The sequence below is a fragment of the Liolophura sinensis genome, chromosome 6, assembly GCF_032854445.1.
Source record: "Liolophura sinensis isolate JHLJ2023 chromosome 6, CUHK_Ljap_v2, whole genome shotgun sequence".
NCBI lineage: Eukaryota > Metazoa > Mollusca > Polyplacophora > Chitonida > Chitonidae > Liolophura > Liolophura sinensis.
The window spans coordinates 36,476,793-36,498,485 of record NC_088300.1 but is presented as its reverse complement, the minus strand read 5'-3'; the positions used below and the strand labels follow the sequence as shown (position 1 = coordinate 36,498,485).

At 40.6% G+C, this 21,693-nt stretch overlaps 1 protein-coding gene across 1 annotated transcript in view; it reads left to right on the top strand.

The window, feature by feature from the left end:
• The window catches only part of LOC135467149 (uncharacterized), a 40,747-nt gene extending 22,271 nt beyond the window's left edge, over window positions 1-18,476 (top strand). The window contains exon 3 of the mRNA XM_064744913.1: window positions 15,131-18,476. Within this exon, the coding sequence (XP_064600983.1) occupies window positions 15,155-18,226 (3,072 nt within the window). The 5' untranslated portion in view covers window positions 15,131-15,154 and the 3' untranslated portion in view covers window positions 18,227-18,476. The remainder of the gene's footprint in view (window positions 1-15,130) is intronic.
• The last annotated feature ends 3,217 nt before the right edge of the window (window positions 18,477-21,693 follow it).

Genomic DNA, 21,693 nt, shown 5'->3' with positions numbered 1-21,693 from the left:
AATTTAATAAATTAACCCTGCAACTCAACCCCCTCCCCTCCCCTTAACCGAGTGAATGCCTGGCTTGGGTGTAAGAAGGCCGTGGTCCAGTGGTTAAAATTTTTGTTTTTAATCATTAGTTATACACGGGTGTAGGTTCAATCCTGGACATGTGATAGGGTATTTAACAAGTTAAAGCAGTGGACTATGGTAGATTTGGGCAGAGGCAACACATAGCATTCACTGGTTTGTAAAACATGAAGAGCGATACCACTGCTTTCTTAGCCATGTTTAAATGTGAATGTAAACCATTCATTTAAATTTCAGTTAATGACAGTTTGTAATGTTCATAATCAGTGCAAAAGGAATATCATCTACCTGAATGGTGCAGAGGGCCACCATGCATGGCTCAGTTGGCTAGTGCGCTAGTGCAGCGTAATGACCCAGGAGCCAATGCGGTCACTGCGAGTTCCAGTCCAGCTCATGCTGGCTTCCTCTCCAGCCATACGTGGGAAGATCTGTCAGCAAAGGTCTGTCAGCAACCTGGTCGTGGGCTCTGCCCGGTTTCCTCCCACCATAATTCTAGCCGCTATAGTATAAATGAAATATTCTTGAGTACGGCGTAAAACACCAATCAGATAAATGAATAGTGCATTGATGCCCTGTCAAGCTGTGAATTGTGGTCTTCCCAACCCTGGGATGCAATTCCTTTCATAAGAATTTCAATGTACAGTATTTTATACTGCCTCGCCATAAGGCGAAGCATATTATGTTATAGTGATTTTGTCCATCTCCCTGTCTGTGCGTCCATATATGTGTCCGGGCTATAACTCCAACAGTTTTCCATGTGGAGTTTCAATTTTTGGTGGCTACATATGTACACAGTATGTGCCGTGACTCACAAATGTCCTTTTTTTGCAGTTCTCATGGTAACCAGATAGCCATTTTCCATATATACTGGGCGGGCACAAAAAAATGAGCCGTACTTTAATGCTGCATTGCTACCTTATCCTTTGTTTAAACCCTTTTAAACTTTAGACATTCAAATGGTATGATTTTGTTAATTTACTGACCAGTTTTCAAGGTCATAGTTTGAGTAGTCTGTACACAGGGTTAAAATGAAAACATAACCTCCAAAACGCATGTTCCGGTGACCCATATTGCATCACCTGTCTGGTGTCATGAGGGTCGCACGGAAAAATTCACCGAGGGTGAACTAAAAGCACACATCAAGGACTTCTGGGAAAAAATACTCTTCAGGAGATTCGGGACTCAAACAGTTCATGGAAGAAACGTTTTCGCGTCGTCTACTGAGAAGATGGAGGACCAATTTATTACCTTTTCAAGTAAAACAAATAGAACATCATTTTGAAATGTCCGCAAGATGTGTTTTTGACACTGTTTTGATTTTGGTCCCATGAACAGAAATCTTAAAGGATGAAGTTGAAATTTGGTCTGCATACTTAGGACATAATGATTTTTGAGTGTGTAAATTTTTTGAAGCTGACCTAAGAGGATTTTGGAGAAACTATGTGTCAAAGTACGGCCCATTTTTTTATGCCCACCCAATTTACTATCAAAAGTCTATTACCTAGAAATATGCAACTTCCTTATAGCTAAGCTCCACAACACAGTACACATGTTGCTTCACCTTTAGAAGCTTGGGCCACTAGGTGGAGAAATATGCCAACCTCTTGAGTGGAAATTGTGAACTGAATCATGGGAAATCTAGTTGTAAATGGCTGCTTCGAGAACTAACCACACCTTGAAACCGAAACTCTGTATTTAAAAGCTACGATTTCGCTGAACATTGTTGCCATACAGTTATAAGAAGTGATTGACTATCTTTATGTTTCCAAGCAACTGTAAAACAAATATTGTCAAAGACATTGGGGTCCTTTCACAAAACTTTCTGTCCTTGTACTTTTTTAATGTCTATTCAGCACAACTTCATTTGTGACCCATCATGCATCAGCCGATTGTCTAATGTTTGCTGCGCAATAGAGAGAAAGGAAAGTACATGGATCGCAGATACGTCGCATAATGTGTTATAGATCTAAGAAAAGTGTAAAACTACCTGTAGGTAAGTTAGGGGAAGAAGAGGGTAATGGAATGAATGAATGATTAGGGCTTAATGCCAAATTGGTAATATTTCAGCCATATCATGGCAAGAACAAGGTGAGAGAGGGTAATGGACTTCTGTGACTATATAAATAGGTATGATTTCGTGTCCATTTTATGAATCCAACGTAGAGTTTTCTGTGTGGAGTTAAAATTTCTGGCGAATACATACATACATAGATGACGATGTGTCGCGACTCAACCATTTGCACGGTTGTCATGGTTACCAGATTGCCATTTCACTATGTATACTATATAAATAGATATGATTTTGTGTCAGGGCTATAATGCCAACAGTTGTCCACATAGAGTTTTACTTTTTGGGGGATTCATAGATACACAGATGACGATAGGTTGCAACTCACATTTGTCCATTTTTCGTGGTTGTCATGGTAACTAGATAGCCATTTTCCTTATATACATGTATGCTGTACAAATAGAGATTGTTTTCGTGTCCGGGCTACAACTCTACAGAGCTTTAGTTTTTGGTGGATGCATAGATACACAGATAATGATGTGTCACGACTCACATTTGTCAATTTTGGTGGTTATTATAGTAACCAGATACAAATGATTTTGTGCCCAAGCTTCAAAAGCTTTCTTCATAATGTTTTCATTTGTGGTGGACACATTTGTCCACTTGCGATGAACTTTCCCTTCGGGTTATTCTCACCACAGTGCTGCTGTATTCTTTGATACACTTCAAGCAAATGTATTTGTTGGGGCGTATGTTGTGTTCACCTGAGCTCTTGTTTTATTTTTTGGCATACATGTTCATTTATCGTTTCTTCCTATCCCTTGATGTGAGGGGCCTGCTTGCCCCATTTTGTGGCCATCTAGACTTTCAACAGCTTTTTTTACAAGTAAAACCTTATACTTTGTTGTGCTGAAAGAGGTACAAGGTAAATAGTTAGTCCTTCTGTCAATTTTCTGAAAGAGGTACAAGGTAAAAAGTTAGTCCTTCTGTCAGTTTGCTGAAAGAGGTACAAGGTAAAAAGTTAGTCCGTCTGTTTCCTTGGATAAGATATATCCCTTCACTTGGTTTGTTTGTTTTATTTTTTTCTGCTTTTGTGACTCTATTTCTCTCTGCATGGGTGTGACAAGCCTTGTGCTGTAAGCGGCCAACTGATGTGCTAACAGGCTCTAGCTTTTAATCTGTCGTCATCAACTAGGTGCTGGCTGGGAGTGATTTGTCATGGCCAGGTGGGGTTTTGTCTCCTGGTAGGAGGGAAAGCCATGGTCTTTATTCAAATAACTGGAAGGGGGGTGGGGGAGCAGTAAAGTGGATTAACCATTAAAACGATATGCAGGTAGCCAGTTGTAAAACATACAGTATGTTATGCACTAAAACCGGTTATTTTTAAATCCATACACATCTCCATGTATATGTAAATGGGTGCCAGTGTACTGAATTACACATGAAGAGTTTAAAGTGACAAAGTTTTTTTGATTCTGATTGATTCATCCACCATACAGGGCCTCTTAAGATTTTTTTGTGAAGTTTGATTAAATTTTAAGCTACTATGGGAAGAGAGAAACAGATCTCAGATGTAGGGAATAGGCCATCTTGGATGTTGTTATAACACAGTGATGGGTGAGCCAAAGTACATGCAGATCATGTACATGGAAGGTCTGTCAGAACCGATACTTAATGATGATGTTGTTTATGAGAAGTCCACATCTCACATTTTCTGTGTGATTTTTGAGTTTCCTGGCATTTAGTGATTTGAGACAAGACAAAAGTTCCCTAGACATGACATGATTAAGTGGAGTTATAGAGAGTGACCAACCCGCCTGGCATCCAAACTATGTCTTCGAAAGAACAATTTTGAATTGTGTGGGACGGGAAATGAAGGTACCCTGGCTCTGGCCTGTAGAACCCTTCACATCGCTACATTCTCCACAGTAATGGTGCTTTTGTTATAGTGAAAGTAGGACATGCATGTGGTATTGAGGGGAAGCGCAGGCTAGAAGCCTGCCATGTTTGAATGTAGCCACATGTCCCAAAATGCCCCTGTGGGTGCTCTGTTTTTCAAACTGAATATGCAGATGAAGAGCTTTAACCTAGTTGGTAGCCTGTTTGCTTATAATTATGTCTGAACAAAGGTAAGGTAGAAATAGAAGAAATGCACCACCTGACTAGTAAAGTTGTACATTGTGATTGTGTTATTTCTGTGCATGGCAATTATTTACTTGATTCGTTTCAGAAATATTTACGTGTTCAATATAGCCTAACTATACCGTGTAGTTTGAAATCAGATGTAAGGCAAATCGATACAATGTACACTCAACAAAAATATAAATGCACGAAACAATTTTTATATTATTTTCTCTCGGTATTAAATAACATGTTAACTCAACAATTAGGGCAAGTATGATTTATCAGTTGTGGCTTCAGTTCCCAGATTTTCATATTTTTAGGCAATAGTCCAGTAGCTATGACAGCGTGAAAACAGAGTGGTCAGTAATAACAGCACTCAGTTGGTGTGTAAACTGGTAGCATCATGAAAAGCGCATAGTCATAACCAAATTGTCAATGGTGGGCTGTGGGATGTGCAGCCCAAAGGTTTCGTCAGTAGTTTGCGTCTCTGGTCAGAGCCAATCTTGGAGGCGCTGGAGCCGAATGGGATGATCCTGAGCGGGCATGGTCACACATGCATGGTCATTGGCCATGTTGGCGGTTTACTGTGCTCCAAGTGCGTCAGTAAGCTCACGGAGGAGTGGTCATTTGAAATTGGGCCACTAGATTTGAAGAAAACAAAACAATTGGTATACAAATAGAGTTTTGGGGTCTTGTTTCATGAAAGGTCATTTCAACGTACATGTACATTCAGTATTTTTGGTTTGTGCGTTTATATTTTTGTTGAGTGTAAATCTCCAATACTAATTCTGCATATTAATGTAGAATGTAGAACAGAAGATGTTGCGAACAGTGAAGTCTAAAACTCATTACAAATGATGCTTGAGTCGCTTTTTTTCTTGGCTGTTAGTTTTGCGGTGGTAATTAACCATAATGGTAGATCTAAACTAAAACTAATTATGATATATGGCAATCTTAAATATTTGTGCCTGCTAAGTTTATGCAAAGTTATGATGTTGTGATTGGAAATGAATGGTTCATGCATACTGGACAAGAGGGGCCTTCATGGTCAAAAGGGTTAGGACGCCAGCGTGGCGAAATGATACAGGAGCCTCTAACCAATGTGGTCGCTATGCGTTTAAGCCCACCTCATGCTGGCTTCCTCTCCAGTCATCCATGGGAAGATCTGCCAACAACTAGCAGAAAAGCTGTTTCTTTCACACCTACTTTTTGGGGTGTAAAGCAAGTAAATTTGGGGTGTTTTCTGCAATACATTTTGGAATAGCAAGGCATAGTTCGTTGGAAGCATTGAGATGGCAAATCATTGGTATGCATGTATCAGGTATGTCATTTAAGGCCATTGGACAACAACTGGGCTACAAGCACTCTCAACATTAAGTTACGGGCGAAGTGAGCGATAGGCCGATGTCATGAAAACCGAGGAAGATAACTTCCAGTGAAGACTGCGCCATGGCACGTCTGCTTAGGTGAGAACCTTTTGCATCAAGTTTTTCTTTGAAATGTCTTTGGCTGCCCAGTAGATGTCTATCCACCAGAACCTTCCGAAATCCACCGAAGGCATCGGATTTAAGGTCCTGAAGGGCCCTGCTCTGCCAGATCTTCATAAAAGATGACATCAGATCTCAGTCAGATTTTTGATGTTGCATGAATCTTATAACGTGACTGCAAGACAACGAACTTTTTGTGCAGTGTGATGGCTGTTGCAAATTTACTGTTCGATAGCACGTTTTACAGGGATAGATCTTTCATGAAGTACATGATCACATGTATGTGACGTAACCTTTATGTGGGTGAAGCTATGCTGAACAAAATTATAAATGCAACAGCCAATATTAACTGCTTTATCAAATATAGTTATCATATAAAATATAGTTATCATATAAAATATAGTTATCATATGAAGACGTACAGCATAGAGCCGTGGGATGTCGGTTTGGGAAATTCTGGTTATTGTGGAGCCCGACTGTTTCATTAGCTGGGGCAGTAGCTGGCCTGAAATGGTCACAGAGGTGAAGGGGGCAGATATGGTAGTCTTGGTCAGGGATTGTTACATGCGGTCCGCGGGCATGAGCTGTGCTGCCGAATTCTTCAGGACATCTTCTGAGACAACTAATCGTTGACACATTAACGTTAAGGACTCTGGCGACAGCTCTAAGGGTCAAGCATGTCGATGGCTCGCGCTCGTTGGTTTTGTGGCATCGTGCCTTTTGACTAAACTTAAACTGTATGAGTGGCCAGTTGAATACCTATCGGAATACTACAGATAAGGCCACACCTGTCTGACAGGTCAAAATGGTGAATAGGCTCGAAATCGACAACACTTTAGTTTGGGAGACTGAAATGTACACTGTTGTAGGGTTTTGCTTTTGGTCATCCTTTGGTACTTTATTGACAAAAACTACAACATTATCTTGTGAAATATTGCAAAAACAAAAGTGTTGCATATATATTTTTGTTCAGTAAATTTGAGGCTGACTCCCTCCCTCCGTTCAGAATACTTATGATACCCCCACCATGCCCACATGTTACCCTGAGCACTAGCCTGTGCATTCCGAGGAGGACCAGCTGTGGGTAACTTTCTTCATCTTTACTGGATTCTGTGTCATATCTTACATCAAACACAGAAGTAAAACCGACCAAACAGGTTGAATTGCTAATATTTAAGAATCCTCTTTTAAGCTCATGTACATGCATATGTATCATTTAGATGAAGACAGATTAAAGTTATCCAGATGGGTCTAGTCTGTCTTTACCCATTGTTAATTAGTGTTTAAACCTCGCAGCAGTATGCAAGTGCACCCCCAGGATCCCTGGTTGACTCCTGATTGTCTGAGGTTTCAGTCTTGCTGCAGGCAACTCAAAAGCTCACCTCCTCCTCCACTTACATTTCAATTAAAATTTACCATTTTTCACTTCAGACACTTTATATGCATGTAGCTTTTTACTTTTGTGATGTTACGTAATGAGATAGTGGAGTTAGATAGTCAAAATAGCTACTATATTATCAGTTTCAGCCAGTGAGGTGCAACTTTTATTTGAAATGCAAGAATACAGCTGTTTCCACTGACATCAGTTGCCTTTTATATAAAGGATCGTCAAAATGAAATGGCCATAGCCAAGGTGCCGCAATGGCCCACGAGCCTCTCACTGTGAGTTCAAGTCCAGTTCAAGTCCAGCTCATAATGGCTTCCTCTCCAGCCGTTTGTGGGAAGGTCTGCCAGCGACCTGTGGATGGTGGTGGGTTTCCCCCGGGCACTGACCAGTTACCTCCCACCATAATGCTGGCTGGCGTCGTATAAGTGAAATACTCTTGAATGCGGCATGAAACTCCAATCAAATAAATAAATCCTGGACTACATGTAACTGTAGAAGATGAAAGATGAAAAAAAACAGCAACTTTCCAAATCTTTGGGGATGACTATCACAAATGTGGAAGAACTATCTCCATGTGTGAATTTCATGCTATGGTACATGAAGGATAAAGCCCTTTTTACCACTTCCACTTTACAGCACACTTCTGGTTATTTCATGTATATCATGGTTGTCACTCATGGAATTATATAGTAAGGTCATGTTAGATGGCATAGAATCAGTAAAGCAAGAATTGGTTGTATGACTGATTATATATATAACAAGCTTAGGTACAGGTGAATATTTTTTCGAGTCAGGTTACATGAAGAACACACCTTTGAAGTCACATATTTTCATTCCAGTTCAAAAATTCTGAACAGTTCAGCAGATCAGCATGAGTTGTCAGTCAGACCATTATAGGTTTATGTGCAAGAAGAGCTTGGGATTCAACAAATAACATTTACCGCCTTGATATCTGGAAGATAACGGTTTTGCAATGCCCGATTACAGCGTGAGGTTCTTGAAGGGATCGCTACTTGAATATTATGTAGGAAATATGACGTGATGTTGTAGAGCTCATTTCCTCTCCATAAAGTGAAATTAAGGTTGGTACATGGAGAATCTTCTCTAAAAATCTGGGGATCTGAAAGTGGGTTAGAAATAGCCAGCCATTCACAAGTATATATTTATATGCAGGCTGCGATGTATAGTTATATGCTTTAAATCAAAATACTTCAGATTTGTTAGATTCAGTTGAATTCATCCAAAACAGGTATGGTTTTTATGTATGACTGAATTGGCTTTGGAGTGAGTTAAAAATTGTAGCCTGTATTTACATTGTATGAAGAAGACATTATGAATTTAGACTGTGAGAAACATGGTTCCTTCCATGTTTTTTTCATGGATCAAGTTTTCCTTTAAAACATTAAATAAGAGAGTGAGAAAAAGTTGTTAATAAAGACAAATAATTGTACATGTAAGCCAGAGATTAATTCTTTGAAAGAAAAGTGTATTTACATTATGTTTTAATCCTGCGCTTTTTCGAAAGGTCCTGAATTTGAGCTTTTGAAAAGGTCATTGACATTTGTTTTGACAAATGGACATTCTGTGGTTTACATGTATCCGTGATTTTTTCGGTTAATGTGCCATTTGTAGAATTAGTCGTCAAAATTTCAAAGTGTTTTACACTTTTGGTGTCTCCGCGGTCAAGGGAGTCAGTACGCTAGCGCGGCGCATTAACCTGGGGGCCTCTAACTAATGCTGTGTCAGTGAGTTCAAGTCTGCCTTCCTCTCCGGCTGTACGTGGGAAAGTTTGCCAGCAGAAGTGAAGTATTCTAGAGTACAGCGTAAAACACCAAACAAATAAATATTTTAAACTTTATAGTATACATGTAATTTCAAGACTAACTTTCAAGATTTTTTTTTGGTAGTTTTATCTGCCTAAAAGTTTTAAATCCTAGTAACACATAAATAGGAAGGAAAATCTGTGTGATAACGTAAGCTATAGAAGGGTGACATATCCCCATAAAAAATGTGAACGTGTAGTGCCTGACCCTAGCTCATTCCCTTTGGTGCAACATAATAAATGGTACATGTAGATTAACTGACCCAAGACTGACCCCTCTTAAATACCTCATCTGGCCAGCTGTGTGCAGGCTTTGCTGAAGGGCACATAAAGACCCTGCTTGGCACCACCCAACAGTGTGAAGCCAAATGGGGAGGTGGGGGTGGGGGGTGGTGGTCCCTTGTGTGAGCGGAAGGTTCAAGTTACATCTGTTTCCAAAGTACATCCAAATGTACTAGAATTACCCCAGACTTGATTTACCGAAAACAACTGAATTAACTTCAGGGAAGTTGGGAATAGTTATTTGAAATGTTTGAGTCCTTTGAAATATGTGAATCAGCACAGGCAATTACATTTACATGTACATGCTTATACCAACTTGTTCAGCCATAGACTTGCTACAATGGCAGACATCTTTTTCTTTCGCTATAAGTAAGAAAAAAAGACCTATCAAAAATGCCAGGCAACTATTTTTGTTTACATGTACTATAACATGATATTTCGATAGGGAAAAGGTAGCACTAAAACTTTTTAGTGTTGATAAATAATTGAGAAAACTGAGGAGCAGAACATATTAAACCTAAAGAAGTGTCCAGATTTGTTATTCCTTCATAATTACATGTAGCTATCCCTGTAATATATTGTTAGATTCAGTGTAGAAAAAAAAATATTAAAAAAGTGTACATTAATCTGAGTAATATGGCACTTAAAAGCGCTGGATAACAAGGCTGGTTTTATGCATTTTTTTTTTTTTTTTTTTTTTTTTTTTGCGGAATTACGTCAAACAAGTCCAAGTTTTACGAGCTGTCAGAAATTCTCCATTCAGAGTTAAAAAACAGCTGGAAGAGTGACAACAAGCATGTCAAATTTCTTGGGTTGGTGAAGAACCCTGGATTTAGAGCAGAAGACAGAATGATTTTGTACCCATCAAAAGAAGCGGTATCTGCTCTTGTCATTTTAGCTGCTGAAAGCTATGAGAGGAATACAGCTGAATTTCTGTGACATCACCCGCTTAGCCCTACCGGGCACCCGGCTGATCGCAAGGCAAGCATATCTGATGTTTTTGATGGATTTACGGTCGTTATTACTTTTCTTAATAGCTCTCGTAAACATTCTGTTTAAACAGGTTATAACCTTTATAAATATAGGACCAGTAGCTAAATCTGGACACTAACCCTATAAGAAGTTCCAGAAGGAAAAAGGTGCCATTTGTGCTTTTGTGCCTCCCGAGACCCCTTGAGATAGGTTATCAGAAAATTAGCGCCAACAACTGTAGCCATACATTTTTCATAAGTCTCATGACACAATAGGACATTTTTTTACCTTTGGCGACGAAAGAGTTTGATCTCCAAACTTCGTATTATGTGCACATAACTGCGCACAGTGCAGATCTGTTTTCCAATTTCACACTTGTCACGCTGATACGACATATTTCAGACATTTGATACTAAAATTAAAGCATAAAAGGAAACCCACGACCATCCGCAGGTTGCTGGCAGACCTTCCCACTTACAGCCGGAGAGGAAGCCAGCATGAGCTGGACTTGAACTCACAGCGACCCCATTGGTCAGAGGCTCCTGGGTCATTACCCTGCGCTAGCGCGCTAACCGACTGAGCCACGGAGGCCCCTATGTCCTATGTAAACTTTAGATGTATAATGTAACAACTAGCGTTTTCTGGTAATCCACATTTACATCCTTGTGCACATCAGACAACCAGAATTTTCAAGCTTGCCACAGTATATACTTGTGCACATTAAACAACCAGAATTTTTAAGCTTGCCACAGTATATACTTGTGCACATCAGACAACCAGAATTTTTAAGCTTGCCACAGTATATATTTATGCAAATTGGACAACCAGAGTTTTCAAGCTTGCCACAGTATATACTTGTGCACATCAGACAACCAGAGTTTTCAAGCTTGCCACAGTATATACTTGTGCACATCAGACAACCAGAATTTTCAAGCTTGCCACAGTATATACTTGTGCAGAGAAAGTACAGATCTGTCAGCAACCTGTGGATGGTCGTGGGTTTCATCCAGGCTCTGTCCGGTTTCCTCCCACCATAGTGCTGGCCGCCATTGTATAAGTGAAATATTCTTGAGTACAGCATAAAACACCAATCAAATAAATAAATAAGATAAAGCACATGTATTAAGTGCAGTATTACAGAACACAAAATGTTGGTCTCCCAAACATATTTTCCATATTAAGTATGTACTGATTTTTTTAGATTTTTGTGACTGGGCTCATGAACCTTCTGAGGTACCAATGAAAATAAATGATACATGTATGCCTTATAAAGTCGGTTTACATCATGAATTTGTCAGTGCAGTGTGAAAAAATGTTTGCGGGGGGATTTTCATTGGAATTTTTTAAATTCTTGTGTTATATTTCTTTAAGCCCATTTTCTGCTAGAATCAAGGAGAATTTCTTTTTTTATTGAAAGCTCAGAATTTTCTGTGGAAATCAGATGTTCTTTGTATCGTGCACAGCGTTTTGTTTTTTCATCCATGGCAAAGGCAGTTACTATAGCAACAGCCACGGCAAGGCGGCTTGCGTGGCTCCAGGGAATGTTGCGTATCAACGAACAATTTCTAGAGTGATTTCCTCGTCCACTCCAACGAATAGCAAGCATAGGCAAATATAATGTGAGCTTAAGCCATTTGGCCTGAGTAACAGGCAGTGTACTGTAAATTGTCAACATTTTCAACCTCTAAAGCACTTTTTTGAGTGTAATTTATGCATACAATTATTGTGAAAATGACTGTAAAAATGATTTGTGTCACTAAAGATGCAAGTTTCATAAAACTGCAGATTATTTCTCTACACCCAATAGTTCTTTCAGAATGATACAATATATTTATTGTAGAGCTGGTTTGTAAAGTTGAAGAGTTAGAGCACGTGTATATCCCATAAACTCTGATTTAACCATTTATTGTTTCATGTACATGTATTTTATAGCAAGGAAAATGAAAAGAACAAAAAATTCAGCCTTGCATTATGTCGAATAGGCTTAGATAGTTAATTAACTTCCATTGTATGATAGTACTTCAGAGGTCATGTTGTAATTCTTTTTTTGATATCTTTTTCATAGATATCATGAATTAGTATGCACTTGTAGAGTTTCATTTCAAGTCATACACTTCACATGTACCTCATTGAAAAATTTATGGTTCCAGATGACTTTTAATTGGTCACATTGTTTTTAGTATAATAAAACATTTTTCTAATTGCAAGCAAGAAATGTGAAGTCTGTGTTTTGGGCACCACAGGTAATGGTAGTGACTTGATTGGCCCGTACATAAGGGTATGGTAAACCTGCACTTGTTTTCTGTAGAGGTATATCTTTTCCGCTGAAACTTTCCCATATACGTCTTCAGTTATGCCCGCTCGTTTGGTTAAAGGTTCAGTATATCTGCGACCAAACACACCTTGACCAGTGATTCATTTATTTATTTATTTATTTCATCGGTGTGTAATGCCATACTCAAAATGTTGGCAGTCAGATTAGAGATGGAGGAAAGCGGAGTGCCCGAAATGAACCACCATGACCAATCATGTAGGTGCTCCAATCCATTTTTTGCTGGCTCAGTTGCGGCTTTACGTCAGGAGGTTTATTGGGGAATGGTGGTCTGTAGGCTATAAGTCAGGAGGTTTATTGGGGAATGGTGGCCTGTAGGCTATAAGTCAGGAGGTTTATTGGGGAGTGATGGTCTCTAGGCTTTAAGTCATTAGGTTTATTTGGGAGTGGTGGTCTCTAGGCTTCAAGTCCGGAGGCTTATTGAGGAGTGGTGGTCTCTAGGCTTCAAGTCAGGAGGTTTATTGGGGAGTGGTGGTCTCTAGGCTCTAAGTCAGGAGGTTTATTGGGGAATGGTGGTCTTTAGGCTTCAAATCAGGAGGTTTATTGGGGAATGGTGGTCTCTGGGCTATAAGTGAGGAAGTTTATTGGGAAGTGGTGGTCTCTAGGCTTCAAGTCAGGAGGTTTATTGGGGAATGGTGGTCTCTGGGCTTTAAGTCAGGAGGTTTATTGGGGAATGGTGGTCTTTAGGCTTCAAATCAGGAGGTTTATTGGGGAATGGTGGTCTCTAGGCTAAAAGTGAGGAGGTTTATTGGGGAGTGGTGGTCTCTACGCTATAAGTGCGGAGGTTTATTGGGGAATGGTGGTCTCTAGGCTTCAAGTCAGGAGGTTTATTGGGAAATGGCTTCTAGGCTTCAAATCAGGAGGTTTATTGGGGAGTGGTGGTCTCTAGGCTATAAGTCAGGAGGTTTATTGGGGAGTGATGGTCTCTAGGCTTTAAGTCATTAGGTTTATTGGGGAATGGTGGTCTCTAGGCTATAAGTCCGTAGGTTTATTGGGGAATGGTGGTCCCTAGGCTTCAAGTCCGGAGGTTTATTGGGCAATGGTGGTCTCTAGGCTATAAGTTAGGAGGTTTATTGGGGAGTGGTGGTCTCTAGGCCTAAGTCAGGAAGTTTACTGGGGAATGGTGGTCTCTAGGCTATAAGTGAGGAGGTTTACTGGGGAATGGTGGTCTTTAATGTATGGGCTCTGGTGGGTGTCCTTCTCCCCAGGCCATCAGGTGAAACATTCCTAAGCAAAATTAAGTCATGCAGATTGTTAATCTGTTCTTCTGGAAAATATTTCACTTAAATGACAACTGAAATGGGCAAGAACCTGCAGCAAATCTCTGCAGCTGGCCAGTTGTCTGGAAAATCTACTGATGTATTTATTTTTTTTATTTATTGACTGCTGTTTTGCTGTGTACTCAATAGTATTTCACCTTTATGACGGGAGCCAGAAGTGTGTTTGGAGGAAACTGTTTACAAAGTTTGCAGCCTAATATGTGGGAGTTGGATTTGAATTCGTATCTCGTTGGCCAAGAGCTAGAGTTCAAACATCACATATTCCGAAAAGTGTGTTCTATAGAAATGAGCCACAGCTATTTTTTCTTGAATGTTTTTTTCTTTTGTCTTAATCTCACATATGATTTTAATAGTTACATGTACATGCACATATATTATTTGGACTGATTTCATAACAGTTCATAAACTTTCTTTTAACTAAAGTAGTCTTGTAATGCTATAACAAATGGCTAACGTCATTTACAAAAAAAAAATACAAAAAATATAATTTAGGAAGCCTTATGAAAGGAGCCTCTGGATTTTGGACTTAACTGACTTGGTTCCGTGGACTGCATAAAGTCACTGTGGTGCAGTGTTTTTTATTCCTTTATTCCAGACTTTATACTTAATTACTGGGATAATTACTGGTTGTAGATGTAAGGGTTTGGAGTCACAACATCGTGGTCATGTCCCTTTGTTATCACAGTGTGGTAAATCACTACACTTTAACTTTGGCGGGTATATGCAATGATAAAAATTATCCACCAAGCAAGACTTTAATTACCCAACTTACATTGCAATGAATATTTCATGCAATGAAATTCATCAGTTATAGATAATGTTAATTATTCTATATACTGGTAAATGTTAAAATGCATGGATTTGCCCGACCATGCCGTAAAGCAACGTCATGGCACAAAGTGATGTCAGCACCATGTAGTCATGTCTCAAATCGAAAGCTATGTATTTGAATGCATCGAATTCTGAAGAAATAACAAGATCAATAGAACAACAGCTGCATCCTTTAAAAATGTGTGCCGTCCAGGATGTCAACAAGAAGCTTGCAAGATATGTGTTTTGCGTCCAAACTTTTGTTTCTAAGTGACACAGAATGTTGTGTAAATGAAAATAGATATTTCCTTCCATGAAAAGGGGATGTAAGTGTGACAAAAATAGTTTCATAATGGACAGCATTGATTGGATTCCGTGTTATTGATCAGTTATCAAATTATATCAAAATACAACATACATCTGCCATCCTATGAACATGATGAGACATAGTTTAGACTAGCATATTAACTATTGAGTTGTGCAGTAGTTATTTTAGACATCATTAGCACATGTAAATAGTAAACTAACATGTAGTCTTTGTTTCTTTTTCTAATCAGGAAGACAGCTCCCGTGAAATCAAAATGTCTGAGTTCGATGAGAACGAGGAAGTTGTACCCGCGATTCTGACATCTGTCAAACAGGAGCCAGACTGCAGTCTTCTCACAGACCCAGACGACAGTGAAAACAATGCCAACTACTCGCAGGGCTACTCCATTCAGGAGTCGGATGATACAGATATGGACTATATTATCACAACACAGGAGGGTACGCCGTTGTTTGATTCCAGAGACCCATCACCAGTCAAACCAAAATCCAAGTCAAAGAGAAGGAGACATGATGAAGAATCTCCAAACAGCAGGGTTAAACGTAGAAAGCGATGTGGCGAATGTGGTCCTTGTCAGGTCAAAGAAAACTGCGGCACCTGCATCCAATGCCAGCGGCGAAGTGTGTTGAAACAGAGCTGTATATACAGGAAGTGCTTGTACCTGAGGAAACCCTCCAAATTTAGAGTGCCCTCAACAGACTGTTCACTGGAGTCTCAGAATTCCATGGAGTACACGACAAACGAAGATGTTCTTCTTCCAGATGACACTGCATTACTGGAGAGACCGATGGTGCTATTGTCCCCAGAAAGCCAGGATGACCACCTCCCGGAAGGTGAAGCAGAAAACATGAACTACGCTCCTGCTGAAGAGGATGCTCTCAATACAGATGTTGTTGCTGTTGAGAAAATATGTGAACCCATGAAAGAACCTACTCAAACTGTTCCTGATGCACAGACTGTCCATCCTGTCAAACCTCATCCTCCAGGTGAGGATGAAGAGGACAAAGGATTGAGCTCTGAGGACTTCTTTCAAAAGAGGATAATAAATGCTGACAGAGATGAAGATGGTCTGTCAGAACACCCAGTTTCTGCACATTCTCCTGAGCCTCTCTTGACTGGCAGTGACCTTCACATGCCTCAACGCGAACTGCTACGGAAGAAGATTCTAGAACGCAAGCTCTCTGTAGACGGAGCAGTACCCCAAGGTTCTCTTCAAGCATTTGGGCGACGCAATTCTGATCCTTTGATAGAGGTGCCTAGTGGGGTAGACACAGCAGTGTCAACCACAAAAGAGCCTCAAGATGATCGCATTATTATTAAAGATATCCTGGAAAAGGTACCGTACTCAAAAAATAAAACAAAAGGGCGATCTCATAAAAGTGAAAGGCAGACGAGCATTTGTGCAAAATGGACTAAGATGCATTCAGGCTCACTTGACAAGAGATCAAGGAGCCATAGGTCTAGTGCTTCACCTGCAAGTGTTCAAAGTAACCCTAACAGGGACATGCCTTACGATAATGTGCACCCGGATCATGCGTTGCGCATCCCTAATATGGCTTCGCCCTGCTTTGATGTGGGAGCACCGAGATTCCCTTATCATATGATGGGATCTAGTGCTTCTGGCCTGCATGCACCTTCAGTGAACTCCATCCCATTTCTGAGAGGATTTGATTCGGGGCCCTATCCTCCTAGAATGATCTATTACCCCAGAGATCCTCGGTCATCCCCAGCAGAGATGTATGGCCCTTCACCCCATGGTTTTAGACCTGTATACCCTGGTCAGGTTCCAGCCATGTACCCACCCTCTAACAGACCTGAGGGTTCAAGGTCATCAACTCCACCTTTGAGAATCGAGGACAGTACACGATTTTCTGCAGGGTATATGTCAGATTCGCAGAGCCAGAAGTCATTTGGGACACCTGAACCTCCCAGGCACTGTCCACCCCTTAAAGATTCTCGAGGGCTTAATCCTGCAAAATCTTCTGCAGATACTCAAAGGCAATATCAGCAGCCGATCAACTTACACCGGCAACAGCATCCAGTGGTCAGCCCAGATGCTCAGAGGCTTCCACCAGTAATTGATGTAAGAGGACAATCACATCCAGCTTATCTGCAAGATGGTCACAGACTGGGTCCAGTCCCTAATTCAGCCACATCTGATGTGCACAGACATTCGCAAATCTCACCCTTCTCAGATCAGAGGAGACTTCCTTCTCCTGATTTCAATGCATATAGATATGGACTTAGACCAGAGTATGTCCGATTCCCTCCACAACCCCCAGAAGGACTTCCTCAGAGCTCTGCCAGATCCAATCGGTTCAGTCCCAGCCCCAGCCCCAAGGAGCGGTCTCCCCACCAGTCCATGATGGATGGTTGTACCTATCCTGGTGGTCAGCCACCACCGCCGCGGTTGTTCAGTCCATGGATGCCACATGGTATTCCATTTGGCATGCATTTCCCAGGTGGTTACCCTGCGTATGCACCTCGATATCCCATGGAAATGGTGCGTGGGATTCCTGGTGCACCCATGGGACCTCCCTATTTCCCACGGTTCCCAGGCCCTCTTCCGATGGATAGCTTGGGTCGTGGATTGGATGACTTGGAACCTGGAGAGGTGCGTAGGTTTCCTCCTGCACAACCACCTCCTCCTTCGGACGGTCCCAGGCCAGAGTTACCCCCACCGCGACAACCAACCCCTCCATCAGCGAACTCAGGCAAACAATCCCCTGTCCCAGCAAAGGACAAGACTACTGCTAAGCCACCCATGGATGCCCACTTGAAACGATATTTGGATGATGTGTACAAGAACTTCACTTGTCACCCTTCAAGACCGTCATCTTTACCAAACAAAACTGATGGTCAGCTCAGTGAACAGTCATCCAGTCTGCCTGACTATGAGCGAGAAATGATCAGCATTGATGACTTCCACGTGAGTGCCTACATTCGAGCAGATGGCACGAACAGTGTGGAAATAGAATTTGACCAAAATTCCCTGGTGGAAGATACCCAAAGTCCAGCTTCATGTGATCTTACATCTGCACCAAATTCCCAGTACACTGCTGATGCAGGTAACTCTGTACCGGCAATCAAAGAAATTCTTGTGGACGGAAAGCCTTTCCTGGTTGGACTGAGTGGTACAGTGGAGGACAGTGTTGTGCTGAGACAGGATCTGGGGGATGAAGGTGTAGTGCAAATAGAGCTTCCAGGGGAGAAGTTTAAAGTGGAAAATATTCTTTTGAATCCTGATATTCTTGCTTCCTCCAGCAATGTTGATAGACTGCTTCAGTTTCTTTCTAAGAAAGTAGACCTGCAAGTCAGCACAGTCTAAAACGCTTTTGCTGTGTCTTACATGTCTTATGTGTGTAATTGTCATGTCTTCCTGTTTTAACCCACGTTGTTGTTGTTGCTCTTGTTGATACACATCTACTGTGAAAGATGATGGTATATATTCTCTCTATTTACATGTTCCTGCCAGTCCATGCGCTCACATGAAACTATTATGACGCACCAAATAATCAATGCAAATATCATTTCATCATTCTGTAAGATGGGTCGGAAGTTGGGGTCACGTGACCACCCTTTGGGCCGCCCAGTGTGAAAGCATTGGGGAAAAGGTCATTTTCACATTTTCACCAGCGCCCAGTAAGGCCTAGCTGTACAAAATAACATCACAAAAGCTCTGCAGAAATTCTCAGACTATCTGGAAAGCTGAAAATTGTACAAATCCAACGGATACAAGATCGCTGACAGCGATTCATAAATAGGTATTTTCCTACACAATAACATTGGGAGGACGGTTTTCTTCACCCACGCCGTTTGTTACAAAGAAGATCACATGGTCTCTAACTTCTGATTTGTCTTCCAAAATAGAATGATTCTCAGATAGCATACATTACATGTAGTGTACTGAGAAAACAACATGTACTCTGCTCACTTCTCTTATAGTTTTATTTACTTACACACAGTTTCTTTTATTCCCATTCTACAGGAGAATGATAATTACTGTGTTGAAATTTATCAGAGATGCAAAGGACTACCAACTAGTCATTTGTATGACAAGTTTATTACACTTGCCGATCAAGTCATCTCTTGAATTGTCCTGGATGTGCTGGAAGACATTTAAAGTGATAGTACCAATGAAATTTTCTTGGGTTTATCTTAAAGTCAAAGACAGCACCTGACTAATGTTTATGTCCACTGAAAGACTACCATGCAAAGTATCTTAAACTTGCAAGATTTTTTTTAGATTTCTTTCAACCCAACCCAAGAAAAGCTTAGTGAAACTTTGTCTTGACACAGCTTCAGCACGTCTCCCTTATCGAGGGCAAGGGGATGTACCGTTTACTCTAGCTCTATAACATCATTTTCCGTATATTCCGTATAATAGTCTAAGCAGTAGGCTATGGCAGATTAAAGTTGAGGAATTCTGCGATGAAGGTCCGAGAGACAAATATAGTTTTCTCGGAAATTTGACATACTGGATAAATATTTCTTCCGCTGCTTGAACTCTTGATAGGGTAGGCCTATTATGGCATAAAAAGGAACTCAAGCGCCCCTGTTTCAATAGCCTAGCTGCGTATACTCGATCGTGCCTGTTTTATTGGTTCAGGTCGTAACCTCCGGAGGGGTTGTGCTGGTGATTTTGACCCCAATTAAATGTTCAGAAAATCACCACAGGATTGTTGTACATCTAGATTTATGCTCAATAAATCTAAATACCGCTGAGGATGGTCAAGGCCGTCAACTGTCGCTGGATTTTATGCTTCCGTTTTATGCTTGAACACAACATTTCAATAATTGTACTGTATTTTATAAGAGAAAACAGAACTCTGTGTGCGAGAAAGACAAAGGGACAAAATTTTGATTCTTCAGAGGGAAAAAAATTATATCATAAGATTTTTAATTAATTTTACAAGTTGTCCGGAGAGATGCCGTCTGCTCATCCCTATAAACTTTCGGCCTCCCAAATCAATTTTACACTGAGTGATATTTGTTATTTAGAAACTGCGGACCAAACGCTAAAATGAATGACAAAAAATGTATTGCGGTAGATGGATGTGGTTTGAACCGAGACAGTATGCTACTGTCATAGTTTGTGATACCATCGTTGAATATTACATGGCTTGATCCGTAAATGGTACAGACCTGTCCCACAACACTTTGTGAAGTGGCCCGTTGGCTGCACATAACTAAATCGTTGTAAACGATTCCAAAATGATGCCTTATGCTGTAGTTTTGTGTTATCATTAGCCCCATGTGGCTACTTCAACTCCTCTCTTTATATTTGGCTGGCAGAGTGTCGTAGCCACACGGGGAACCAGTGGTAAACCATAGACAGATTCATGCCATGTGCGATAAGTCCTTTCCAAACAAAGGCTACACTCCAAAAGTGGCGTCAACTTTGGCTCTTACCTCTCAACTCGCCTAAACATGTAACATCCCAAATATATTTCTTTTGTAAAGACACAGGAGACCTAAATTCACCTCACGGTCATCGCTAAAGCAGCAGCCATTTTGCTTTCACCACAGTTATGGGTCTTGAAAAAATTATCTTTCTTAGATGGCGCATGCGGGTTAAACCTGAAAAGACAAGCTTAATGGCCGCTTTGTATAGAAATGGCCTGCCGTGCCGTGAATACGGGGCTGGTGTGCCATTGCTGAATGGAATATATCTGCAATGTTGCGTGTACAGGCGAGCTGAGAGGTAAGAGCCAAAGTTGACACCACTTTTGGACTGCAGCCGTTGTTTGGAAAGGACTTACCGAACATGGCATGGTTCGGTGTATCGTTTACCATTGGTTCCCCTTGTGGCTATAACACTCTGCCAGCTGAATATAAAGAGAGGAGCTGAAGTAGACACCTGGGACTATGTTATCATATGTCACTTCATGGAGAGAATAGGTAAAGGCTATATCACAACTTAGGCCGCACAATCTGATAGCAACATGTTTGATTGGATAATAGTATTACCGGTGAAATCTCATTAAAATAATAAAGTGTTATACTTTTTAGAAAGCTTGAGTGTCCTGCTTTGGATTGAAATGTGTTTTAGCCAGGTGCTGTCTTGTCCTTTAAACCACCAATCATTTACAGTATATTACAATAAATTTACATGTTTACTCTAGTAGTAAATGCAGTAAAATGCTTTATACCTACAGTGAAACTCTTTTTCTTTGCTAGCACTGCCAAATTCATTCTCAAATTGAACTCTCAGCATAGAAGAATTTGGTTGAAAATTATGAGTATGGTGCTTTTTTCATTGTTGTATGTTCTGCTACCCTCCACCCTATTGCCAGGACCAAGTGAAATGGCATTGGCTTGGGATAATCTAACTAAAAATTTAGGTCAGTAACCCTAGTCAGTTCAAACGAAGTCCAGGGGCCCATAGATACTGGAATTTCAGCAACTCGAGGAGGTGAATTGATGAATTTTTTTTTTTGCCTTCTCTGCCCCCCTTTACATGTACATTATCCTGAAATAATGATAAGAATTTTGACAAGATGTTTTATACATCTGAAGTATTCTGCCTTTGTGTTGCTGCTTGTTGAAATTGGGATCTTCATGTGTTGAATGAATAAGGTCGCAGTCAGTTTTTGACAAACCACCATGCAGGTTTTGAATCTTTCGAACAATTGCCTGTTGGCTATTTTTAGGTTTGAGTACATTTATGTGAGCCAATGATCCATATGATTTACAGGTAGCTTTCCAGAATTCAGGACCAAGGGGGATAACCCATTTATCTCAGTGGCTGCTCCTATAACTTTCCATTTCCTAGACTTTGATCGTGTTTATCTG